Source organism: Falco punctatus (genome assembly GCF_963210335.1).
Source record: "Falco punctatus genome assembly, chromosome: 8".
Taxonomy (NCBI): Eukaryota; Metazoa; Chordata; class Aves; order Falconiformes; family Falconidae; genus Falco; species Falco punctatus.
The window spans coordinates 16,556,270-16,568,288 of record NC_137588.1 but is presented as its reverse complement, the minus strand read 5'-3'; the positions used below and the strand labels follow the sequence as shown (position 1 = coordinate 16,568,288).

The 12,019-nt window shown below is 55.3% G+C and overlaps 1 protein-coding gene across 1 annotated transcript; it reads right to left on the bottom strand.

The window, feature by feature from the left end:
• Positions 1 to 1,247: 1,247 nt before the first annotated feature.
• On the bottom strand, positions 1,248 to 5,171 carry NEUROD1 (neuronal differentiation 1). Its single transcript, XM_080400299.1, has 2 exons — positions 5,035 to 5,171; positions 1,248 to 3,804 (listed from the first exon to the last, which is right to left on the bottom strand). The coding sequence occupies exon 2, from the start codon at positions 3,793 to 3,795 to the stop codon at positions 2,698 to 2,700; it is 1,098 nt and encodes a 365-aa protein (XP_080256425.1). The 5' UTR covers positions 3,796 to 3,804; positions 5,035 to 5,171; the 3' UTR covers positions 1,248 to 2,697.
• Between the last annotated feature and the right edge of the window lie 6,848 nt (positions 5,172 to 12,019).

Below are 12,019 nucleotides of genomic sequence, written 5' to 3'. Positions count from 1 at the left end.
GGTAATTGAAAAGGTTTCTTGTGGTTTGGAAATGCCTTCCAAATATTCATTAAACATTTAAGCGACTAAATTTGCAGAATATGTTCCTGACATTGGCACTGGTTCTGTGGCATTTCTCTCATCAGATGGAAGTACTGTGTGTTATGCAGAGTGCATTCATGCATAAACAATATCATTTTCATAAATTAAAACCTCCCCTGCAGAAGGAACATCTGTGCCTGCCTTTGAATAAAAGATGGTGGCATGTGAGTTGCCCCTTGACTGACTAGAAGAATCCTTGTGCCGGAGAAGAAGGTGTGTAACCAAAGGCGAGCAAGGCTGGGTCGGCTTGCTCCATGTTATTGGAAAAACTGTCATTAATTCCCGGCCCACCCACCCCCCACCCCCCACCCCCCTCGGGTTAGCTGGGGTGTATTTAGCTGTGTCGCCACTGATGGGGAAAGGTTAATCGGGTGCTTGAAAAGTTGCCTTTTGCTTTCTTGCTTTTGGGGTTCAGCAGCAGCCCCGGAGCGGGGGGTGCCGCCCCTACGGCCTCGGAGCGCTGGGGGTTCCGTAACTATAACCACCTTTAAAATAGACGTCAAGAGCTTGATTTCTCCTGGGGAAAAACGCACTCGCCCACAGGGTGAGGAGCCTGTTAGCGTTCTGCTGGATTCAGGAGAAGCATTTATTTATGATACCTGCGCTTTGCGACAGACTTCCTACGAGGTGTTTCAGGGAACGTCTGAAATACGTGCCCAGCGGTCGGAGGCAAAGACCTGTTGGTAGCTGCTCCGGTCGTAAAGGGGAAGGGCTCTCCCGTAGGCTGCGCCGCCGGGAGCCTCAAGCCCCAGAGCGAGCGGCGCAGACGAGGGCACACACGCGTCTCCCGTCTGGGAAGCGGGACAGACGGCGAACCGGCGCCGCCGGGTCCCGGGCTGGCCGGCGGGGCCGAAACGGCGTTTTGCCGGGGTGCCGGTCAGAGGGACCCCCGCCGGCCCGGCGGGAGGGGAGAGACGCGGCGGGCGGCAGCGGTGGTGCTGGGCTGGGCTGCCCGGGGGGCGCCGCAGCCGGTGCGGGGCGGGGGCGCTCGGCGCAGCGCGGACCCGCAGCCGCAGCGCTCGGCCGTCCTGCCCCCGCTTCCCTGATTCAGCAACGGCGCGTTGCAGACAGCCGGTTTCGCTGTAAGCTAACGAACAAAATCCTTCCCCCGGAACCCCCTCAAGGTAAGCAAAGAATCCGCGTCTTTTTTTTTAGTCCAATTTTATTCTACAAATAATAAGTCTTGCACCTTTCATGAGCTATCCGAATAAAACAATAATCCCATAGGAATTACTTACACTAAGAAAAAAAAAAAAAGTAATAATCACATTTAAGGAGAAATGCAACATTCGACCAAATGTTCAATACTATGTCGTTGCCAAAGGACGGATGTTTCTTCTAAAATCCCAGTGTGCATTACACCATAATATACAGGATTACAAACAAAATTACAGTACAGATTGATTCCAGTTGAACCAGCGTTACATTTCAAACAGCACTTATTCTGGACTGCATTGTACATGCAATAGCTATTGTTCTAATTACGGATTAAATGGTTTCAATTTGTTTCAAACTACCGTACTAATCGACTACAATAGGTATATAGCCCGACTTTAACAACCTGATTAGTTTTAGGTTCCGATTTATAAGATGAGCATATGACAACCACGGATTGTGTGAACATGTATAAAATCATGCATTTATATCGCCTGGAAACATTAACATCTTCAAGTTCTCTTAAAAAAACCCAACCAAACAAAAAACCCAAACAGAAAAAAAAAACCATAACCAAACCACGGAATGCCAAGGGGTTCAAAGACTAAAAAGAAACAGTGCAAATTGTATGTGATAGTCAAGCAGCTTTCGATTTAAAAAGGATGTTGGCATTTGCTTATAATCTTTATATACAAGTTTGTGCAAGTAATGTGTTGAATTGATATGTTTTAATAGAAAATAAGTCTCTCGTTCTTAAATCTTCTCAAGACCTAGGGGATCTGGTTCTTGTCGTAAGGGGGGAAGGAAAAAAAAAAAGAAAAGAAAAGAAAAGAAAAAAAAACCAAAAGAAAAAAAAAAAGACTTTCATGGGAAAGAAATTGCCCGGATTGTGCATTTTTGTTGTTGTGTTGTTGGTTTTTTCTTCTTCAACTATTTGAAAGGAAAGAAGTGCTAAGGCAACATAACTTCTCTAAGCACTTTTCTGCTGGTTTAAATTAGTTAAATTATTTTGTATAAATTAGATATAATTCTACCTTTCCAATATGTATAAAAATTGATGAAGCTGCATGGTTTAAAATAGGAAATTCACGTTATAAAAAGTCATTAAAAATTCTGTACAAAATCACAACAAAATAATTCAGCATGGGAAAGGTAACAAGTAGTAAAACGTTGGTTGAAAAATAGAGATCTCATATATATTTTGTAATTGGCCCATCGCTAGTTTAAAAATTGCATAGATCCTAATTATTGCTTGTGATTTTGTCATCCCGATCAGGTACTGGGCGCGATGCCGGTGCCCCCACCCCGCGCCGAGGGCGTCGCTCCGCCGGGCGGCGGCCGGACGGGGCGCGCAGGGCCGCCCCCCGAGGGCGGCGGCGCAGCCCCCTGTAAACAAGGCGGTGGCCGCCGGCGGGCGGCCGGGCTCGGCCCTTCCCCGCTCCCCTCCCGCGACGGGGAGGCTCAGTCGTGGAAGATGGCGTTGAGCTGGGCGCTGAGGACCCGCTCGTGGTGCGGGTGGCCCTCGTAGGGCGCCAGGCCGTCGACCGGGATCTCGCAGCGGGAGGCGGCGGCCGGGAAGATGGCGGCGTGGGCGGGCGCGGCGGCCAGCGCGGCGGCGGCGGCGGCGGCGGCGGCGGGGTAGTGCATGGTGAAGGCGTAGCCCTTGTCGAAGTCGGCGGCCGGCTCGTGCTTGAAGGAGAAGTTGCCGTTGACGCTGAGGGGCGGGCTGAGCGGGCCGTCGAAGGCGGGGCTGGCGCCCTCGGCCAGGCCGCTCTCGAAGAAGGGCTCGAGCGCGGCGCCGTAGGCGTGCGGCGGCTTGAGGTGGAAGAGGTGGGAGCTGTCCATGGTGCCGTAGGGCGGGCTGGGCAGCCCGGGCGACTGGTAGGGGTACGGGTGGGCCGGGAAGGGCGCGCTCGCCGCCGCCGCCGCCACGTGGGGCGGCACCTCCTGGCTCTGCTCGGGGAGGAAAGTCCGCGGGTTGAGCTGCAGGCAGCCGGCCACCAGGTTGGTGGTGGGCTGCGACAGGCCCTTGCAGAGCGTCTGCACGAAGGAGACCAGGTCGGGGCTCTTGCCCGAGCGCAGGATCTCGGAGAGCGCCCAGATGTAGTTCTTGGCCAGGCGCAGGGTCTCGATCTTGGAGAGCTTCTGCGTCTTGGAGTAGCAGGGCACCACCTTGCGCAGGTTGTCCAGGGCCGCGTTCAGGCCGTGCATGCGGTTGCGCTCCCGGGCATTGGCCTTCATGCGCCGCAGCTTGAACCGCTCCATGCGCGCCTTGGTCATCTTCTTCTTCTTGGGGCCGCGCCTCTTGGGCTTCTGGTCGTCGTCGTCGTCCTCCTCCTCCTCCTCCTCCTCTTCGTCCAGGTCGTCCTCCTCGTCCTCCTCCTCGCCGTTCCGCAGCGAGTCCTCCTCGGCCTCGGCGTGCAAACCCTCCAGGTCCTCCTCCTTCTTGTCCACCTCGTGCTCCTCGTCCTGGGAGCTCAGGCACTCGTCCGTCCAGCTGGGGGGGCCTTGCGGCTGGGGCTCGCCCATCAGCCCGCTCTCGCTGTACGACTTGGTCATGGTGAGCCTCTGCGCCGCCGAGGGGACAGAAAAGAGCCGGGTCAGCACCGGGCCAGCGGCCGCGGCCCCGCGCAGCCACCCGCGGGGAGAAACCGCCCGCGCCCCCCCCGGCCCCCCGCTCCCCCCGGCCCCTCCCCAGGGAAGCCCCGGCTGCCGCACGGTGCCAGCGCAAACTTTTAATTGTCTCCGCACTCCTGCTTTATAATTAAGTTGACATATGCTCACATGCCATTATGTAACTCGCCGATATTAGCGGGAATATAAGAAGATTACGCGTGCGGGATGCAGCCCGGGCGGCACGCCGCGACCAGACCGAGCGAGTTAAAAAACAAACAAACAAAAAAACCCACCAGAACAAAACAAAACAAAATCCCCAAACGGCAGCACTTTTACCGAACAGAGGAGGGGGAAAGGCGGGGTGGGGGTGGGGGGGTTGGCGGACGGACACCCAAGACCCCCACAGGGACGGATGGCCGCCCGTGACGCCTGTCCCGGCGGCTCCCCCCTCGCCGCCTCCTTGCACGGGGCTCTCGCACCGCCCGACGGGCGCCGGGCACCTGCTCCCCCGACCGACCCTGCTCCCCCGACCGGCCCTGCCCGACCCCTCCCGGCGACCCTCCCCCGGAGCCGACTCCCGCCACTGGGTGCCCGCGGCGGGCTGGCGACCGGCGTGGCTGCGCGGCCCCCGCCCGCGGTAACAGGTGCGGGACGGGCCCCCGCTTTCCGACGGGCATCGTCCCTCCGCCTCCCGCGGGGGCCTTTCGTCAGGGGCTGCGACCGTCCCCCGGTGGCACCGGGTACAGCGGGGAGGAACAATGCCGCCGGGGCGCAGCCTGCCGTGGGACCGCGGCGGCTGCCCTCCGCGGAGGAGAGGGAGCGGGAAGTTGGGAGGCGCATAGGTGGGAGCACATATATATATATTTAATATGTGTGTGTACAGGGGTATATTTACATGTATATACGTGTGTGTACGGACGCACGTATACATTTGCAGATATATGTACACGCACATATGTGCGTGTGCGTACATATATATGTGTGTGTGCGCGTGGATGGATGGATACAGGTGTGCACGCACACAGCTGCCTGCGCGCACCGGCAGGCACGACCGCCGGTTCCCGTGCCCGCAACATAAACCGAAGCCGCTCCGGCAGAGGCTGGTCCGTCCCGCCCGCCCCGAGCCCGGTAGCCGCCGCCAACCCCCTTTCCCGGCGGGGTAGAAACCCGGTTTCCCGTTACCTCCGTTGCTCAGCCTCTCCTGCGCGGTGACGGTCTCATAACCCCGGCACAGCTCTCCGTGCGAGGGGGCGCCGCGTGGTGCTGTTTTTTTTTCCCGACGTTGCGCAGCGCCGGGCTCCCCCGTTATATAGCGGGACCGAGGATGCGCGGCGGGGGGCCGGCACCGGGACCTGGGTACCGCGGCGATCGCCACCGCCCAGCGCGCCTGCGCCCCGCCCCGCGCCCCGCCCCGCCCGGTGGCACGCGCCATATGGCCGCCCACGTCAGGCGCGGCGGCGTCCCGGCCCCCCCCGCCACGTGACACCCCTTATTTGTATGCGGCCGCGCGCCCGCCCGTTGAGCCGCCACGCCCTTTGTGGCCCGCCGGGCGGCCGCCATCTGTCACCGGGCGCCCACCCCCCCCAACCCCCGGCGGCGGAGCGGAGCGGTGCGGAGCGGCATCTCCTCTGCGCACCGCGCCCGCTCCGCCGCCGCCGGGGCGGGGGCGGGGGGCGCCGTCCCGCGGAGCCGCATTGTTCCCATTGTTCCGCGGTGCGGCCTCCGCGGGTCCCCGCTGCCCCCCCCGAGCATCCCCAACGGGCGCCGCTGACCCCCGGAGCCTCCCCCGCCGCCGCCCCCCGCGGCTTGCTCCGGTGCTGGCGGAAATGGCGTCCCGGGGCTGCTGTGCCCCGGGGTCCGCCCCGGCGCCTGGAGCAAACGCCGCTGGGCTTCGCCCGGCTGTTTGGTGGGAACACGCCGGTTAACGGCGGGCGGCAGAGACAGGCGCCGAGCGATGGCTGCGGAGTCTCTAAACGCCTCGGCACAGTTTGCAAACCCAAACGTCAGAAACGCGCTCTAACGAGGGAGGTCTGCCCCCCCACCCCGGTAACACGGGGAGCTTTGCTACCGGCACGCGTTATCCGGAGATTTAATCCATAAGAAAAAAAGAAAAAAACATAATTTATTTTCGCCATGTTGGGCTTTAAATGCGAATCCAATAATTCCCCCCTGCCGAGGCAGATTCGAAAGGTATTTTTCCAGGTCGGGTTATTTTTAAAATGTTTCTCTCCTGTCCGTGACCTACATAGCCGTGGGGCTGGCGGGGCGGCAGGAGGAGCGCCGGGGGATGTTTGCCTTCTCGGTAATCGAATACGAAGGGCCACCGGCTGCCTTGTGTTATTTCCGAGCTGGCCGATTCCCGGTGCGGAGCGAGGGCCGGCAGCGCGGCGTGTGCCTCCGGGCCGGCCGAGCGGGGCCCGCCGGGGTCACCGGGAGGCTGCGGCCCTTCCCCGGGGCACGGCCGAGGGGCAGCGCCGGTGCCCACGCGCCCGCCCGCCGGCAGCGGCCCGAGGGCAGCCCCGGCCGGTGGCGAGCCCCTGTCGGGCCGCGGAGGAGCCTTCAAGGCAGGGCCCGGGGCGGGGATGGCCGTGCCCCGGGCGGCTGGGCACTGCGTCCCGCCGAGCCGGCCGCCCCCTCGGGAGCGCCACCCCGTTAACGGACGCGGTTCGGAAGCGATTCGGTTTCCAACAGGTTTTGAGGGCGCGGGAGAGGGATGGGGCTGGGTCAGCCGTGCCTGGGCTGCTGGAAAATGTCACCCGCGTTTGCATGGGACCGGCTGGGAATGCAGCCGGGAGCGTGGGGCGCGGGGGGAAGCACCGGCAACCCCCCCGGGGGGAGGGCGATGGCGGAAAGCGGAGCGCCGGGGAGCGGTGAGGGCTTTGGGGGTGCCCGTGTGCCTCCGAGCGCGTTCAGCACAGGCAGCTTCCCCGACAGCAAAATAAAGCCAACAAATTGTCGGTAGGCAGCTGAGGAGACAGACAAGTGAAGGGGCAGGCCGTCGGACAGAGAGGCTTACAGCCCGCCGAGCCCGGCGCGGGGACACGCGTGTCCGCGGAGGCGCGGGGCGCTCCCGGGGCCGGCCCGTCGGGGCGGCGGACGGGGCGAGCGCGGCGTGTAGCGGGACTCGGGCTGCGTCCCGCCCGCTCCTGCCGCTGCTCCGGCACCGCTTCTCCCCCCACATCGCGCAGGCGGCCGGCTCTGCCATCCCCCCGCGGGCCGTCCCCCGGCTCCGCGGCTGCGGTTTCCCACCTTCCCTGCCTCTCCTCTTCCCCAGCAGCTTGATTTTATCGCGCCAAGCCTTTTTTTTTTTTTTCCTCTCTGACCTACAGACTCCTCCTTCTCCATCTGGCTCCTAATTCGGCTTCTGCTTATTTTTCCTCCCGAATCCCTTTTTTTTTTTTTTTAACTCCCTTTTTCTCTTTCTTCTCCTCTCCGCCCTGCCTCCCCCCGCCCCGCGGCGCGGCACGCGAACCGCACGCGTCCCAACAAAGCTGCGGCCCTGCCCCGCCGGCTCCCGCCTCAGCTGGTGCCCCGGGGCCGGCTGGGGCCCGGTGCCGCGGCGGGGGCGCGGCCCCTCCGCGGGGCGCCGCCGGGGCTGAGCCCTGGCACGACGGGGCGGGAGTGGGGTTTGCTGCCGGGGGAGCAACGCTGGGGAAACGCCATACAGTTGTCCGGAGCGCGAAATCCGCTCCCGAGGAAATCTCTTGGGTTTGCGGCATTATCTTAATTAAGATAATTGATTCATATTGCACCTGCGAGAGTGCGGGAGAAGGAAGCCTCCCCAAATAGCTTAAAGCTATTGGAGAGGGGAAGCCGCGCTCGCAATTTAGCGAGTGATTTACTGCCCGGGCAGCCCGGGCTCTTCGGGCTCTCTCCCTTCGCTGTCACGTCTCCCGCTCCCTCCGTCTCCAGCCAGGCACCCGCACAAAGCCTGAGGGGAATAAAAAGAGGAAGGAAAGTGTCCCTAAGCGGCTTCCTTGTCCCCCGGCCCCGCTCGGCACGGCCCCTCCACCCCATCCCAGCCACACCGCGGAGCCGGGACCGCCGGCTTGCGCTCGCCCGGCCGGCCCGGTGGCGGGGCTGCGCCGCTCGCCCCTCTCGGAGGGCTGCGGCGAGAGCGGGGATGGCATCAGCGGGCACCGCACCACGCCGCACCGCAGCGCGGAGCGCACCCCGGCTCGGCACCGCCGGCGGAGCGCGGCGCCCCCCAACCGCGCCCCGGTACCGGGCGGGCGCTCCCAGCGTCCCCCTGGGGTGCGCGTACAGCTGGGCTCCGAGCGGATGCGGGTGGTTAAGGTGCCTTTTCCGCTCTTTTTTTTCTCTTAAGACTCAGTGTATTAATTTTATTGGGCCTTTCCCCGTTAGATAAATGCTGTTGTTGTTTTAATTCTACAAATGTAAACTTCTATTTAGTTAATGGAAAATACATCGCCACCGAGGTTTAATTATCAGCTTTTTAAATTACTCTCTTAGTCAAGTGCACACAATTATGAAATCACAATAGATTTAAAATATAATTCAAATTGATTAAAAAAAATAAATCAGAGAAGTACGTACCATTAAAGCAAATGTCTAAATTGTATTGGTAGGCCTGAGCTAGAGTTTAAATAACATCAGCAGTCTTTACTATCGGTGTCAAACCACCTCTGTTATTAGGAAAAAGGATTCTTATCAGACGGGATTTAGATGCTGTTATAACTGCAAAATCTAATTATTTTTGATCCAGGCATTTACCCCCAGAGTCCCACCTTGTTTAAATAAAGTGTTTTCTTTCCTCTTGAACAAATGCATTTCCATTTGAATTAAATATTGATAATTTGACCTTTTAGTTCCTTTAACTAATCAAAAGGAAAAAAAAAATTCCAAATGTAGATCCTAGCGCCTTGCCCTAGTGGGTCTTTCCGCTTGAATAGACACTGAGATTAAATGAGTCAAACTTCCTCTTTCATTGCACTCTCTTTGCACTAATTGCTTATGCAAAAATGCAGATTTGTATTAATTAGTAACTCCACTGATTAGTTCGGTGGTATTTTCACGTAATAAATCATGCTGCAGACACGATTTTTGGCACGTCCCCAGTAGTGGCTCAGGATGCAATAAGTTTTCCATATTAAATAAAATCTTAGCCTAAATCTACCTTTTCGTTGCAGGTACACTGTGTACCACCTGCTGTACACACCTGCTACGGGAAATTACCTTCTGTCCCTGGCAAGCCTCTTTCCTTTCCTTGATAATGTTCTCTTCTTCACAGGGTGTAGACTTTAAAATGGGAAGCATGAATCACAGAACCAAAGGAGAGAAATGTGATGTTATTTTTAACCCTTTCAAACGAATAATGCTCAGTTGTAAGGGGATGAAATCTATATCAGACACATCTGATCTAATTTTGTTTCTTTTTTTCCTATGCCTAGCCACGCAATCTGCTCTTACAGCACTGTTCACTGCGTGCCCAAATTATCATGCATAAACCCAGTTTTGGGTTTCTTTGTATTTGTTTCTCTTTCCTTGAACTGCAGAGACTGAACTCTTACAAACGTGACACTTGTTAACTGGAGTTCATGTCTCAGTTGGGTACAGAGGCCTCAGCAGCAACAGGACTCCACAGTATTCATAGCGGTATCAACGCTGTACCAAAAACGTCCCTGCTTGCTTGTATCATGAAACCACGATAAAAATTTCTCCAGAGCATACACAAGCTGATGTGTCCAGTGGCTTAGATCTACATGTGAAAAACCTTTCCCAGTCATTTCAAAAATCATCCTAGATAATACCTTTCTACCTGTTTCCCTCAGACAGAGTTGTCTGTGTTTCATACCCTTTCCTTAAGCAAGCCAGCATAATGTATAGGTATGATACATACCACAACAAATGGTGTCGACTAGTGCAGTACTTGGCAAAAAGAACGGGAGGCTTCAAAGGAAATATAAAAGATGACGACACTGGTGCCATTTAATCATAGGTGACACATTTGGGGGCAGATCCTGAGAAACTTTTGCCTCTCTCCTGACCAAGACTCCCACTCACGTGAGCAGGACACGGCCACAAACAAGCGTGCAGGATACGGCCTTTGGCCCTCAGTCTAAGCAGTGCAATGGGGTGGAAGAGCAGCAAACACAGGTGCCAGCAGATTATCCAAAGCTTTGCTGAGATTAAAATCTTGTCTCAATATGAGTTATTGCATATTCTCTAAATAGAAATCTCCTTAGTGGTGGCTTTAAAAGGTCTGCTTTTGTTTTCCTCTGAGGGGTAATAATGGTTGAACCCCACACTATGCACGTAATAGCTTACGTGTTTGTTCCCTGTGGCTGTGCAATCTGAACATTTTGCTAATACTTTGCAGTTCCTGGCAAAGATACCGGTTCTGTTAGTGTTCCTTTATTGAAGAGAGAAAGCAAAAGTCGAAACGCTCTTACAGGGTTATACAAAAAAAGGATCCTGATTAATTTCAGAACATGGTTACTTGTTTTAGCAATATCCCAAGAACAAAACAAGGAAGGTTAAATCAATGATCCACAGGGATGGAAAAAGAGATTCAAATAATCATTAAATCTTATTACATAATGCGGCTTTGTTTTTACCTCTTGGAGTGAGTTCACACCTGGGTCTGTGCTTTAAGTGCTCCGCAGTGAGCGGGGCATGATGGAGAATCATTTTCCCATCACAGTGCAGTGTAACCTCTGCAGCTGTAGAACAAAAGCCATCCACTGAAACTCTTGCTAGGTATTTTAAGTGTATACGGGAATATTCTTCATTTTATGCAGCACCACATTTGAGTGCTTACCTTCTTCCACCATTCCTGTCATCGCTCACAGTTTACCCCCATGATAGCCACTGGTATTTCACATAGTGTAGAAAATGCCCAAGAGCGTGTGTTGCCGCATATGACTGCTTTTCAGAGATGCTCCTGGGATGCTAATCATCCCAGCTATGAGTGTGCTTTCCCAGCACTTCGCTGAGACATGGTGTGCTCTTTCTGTGTCTCAAGGTGGTGTCTCAACCTCTTAACCACAAAGAACAGGGCAAGCATCAGATAACACACTTTGCTTCATTACCCTCCTGAGATGAACCAAAGAGGTAACATCTTGTCATCCAGAAAGCATCTTTGTTCTCCCAGTTCCTGCAGAGAGTGTGGTTCGATTGCCCTCCATTGGCTGGGGGCAATCTTAGCATTCACCTAAATGAGCTATGGACGTATTAAGGCCCTAGGACTGAGAAATAGCCTGCAGTCACATTTTAAGGACTCTCAAAGGCAAGTTCATTAAGATTCATTCATTAAGATCAAAAGTATGTCTGAAATACAAAATATTTTATTGTAAGTTATTGTGCATAATTAACTTTCTGTGGTCTTTCAGTAGAAGATGCAAGGCTCCAAGCACTTGGGGCTTGCAAGCCTCCTTCAGGTGCTCAGTGTAGGACAACTGGTGGCCATTGACTTGAAGTAACTCTGGGAGAAGGGCGGACAAGCTGGGAAAAAAAAGTAGGTGAGGGATGTTCTACACGTTGTAGCCTGACAGGTGCCCTTTGGAGGAAGACTGGCCTTAGTGGAGTTCTGGCATGAGCAACCCATGACACAATAGCTAAGGATGTTCTGGCTGGAGTCATCTTGCAGGGAGAAGTCCTGGACACAGAGCTTTAGCCCAAGGCTCTAGGAGAGAATATTTCTGAGGTGCTGGGGCTGAAGCCACGTTCTCTCATGTGCCCAAGTAAACCTTTTGTATTCATCAGTGGTGGCTCTTGCCCAGGAAAACAATGCTCTTTGCTAGTCATCATCCAAGCCCACAAAAAAGTATGTCCTGCAAACCTGTAGCTTTCTCATCAGCCTTCTGCGAGAATTATTTTCTCACTGCTGAACCTTTGCTTGGTTCATGTAGATTCCCAAGAGAGGAGGAACATGCTGGCAAATCGGTGTTTCCTCCACAACTGAGCTCCAGTTACATGCCACTATGATAATATAAATATATGATAATATAAATATTTACTCATTTTGTCCATCTTCACCCTTGTAAGAGGATAAGAGCATCTGGCCCTTTGTTAGTAGTCTATTGTCAGTTTGCTAGCGCATCCACTTGTTTATGTTCACTTGTACAAGAACACGTAAATAACCATCCTCTCTGCTGCTTTGCAGAGCTCAGTCACCGTTGAAAGGAGGTGTTAAAACCTGCCCTCC

What these genes read in the sequence shown, in the direction of transcription:
- NEUROD1 (XM_080400299.1), bottom strand. Translation starts at nt 3,795, where the DNA reads ATGACCAAGTCGTACAGCGAGAGCGGGCTGATGGGCGAGCCCCAGCCG.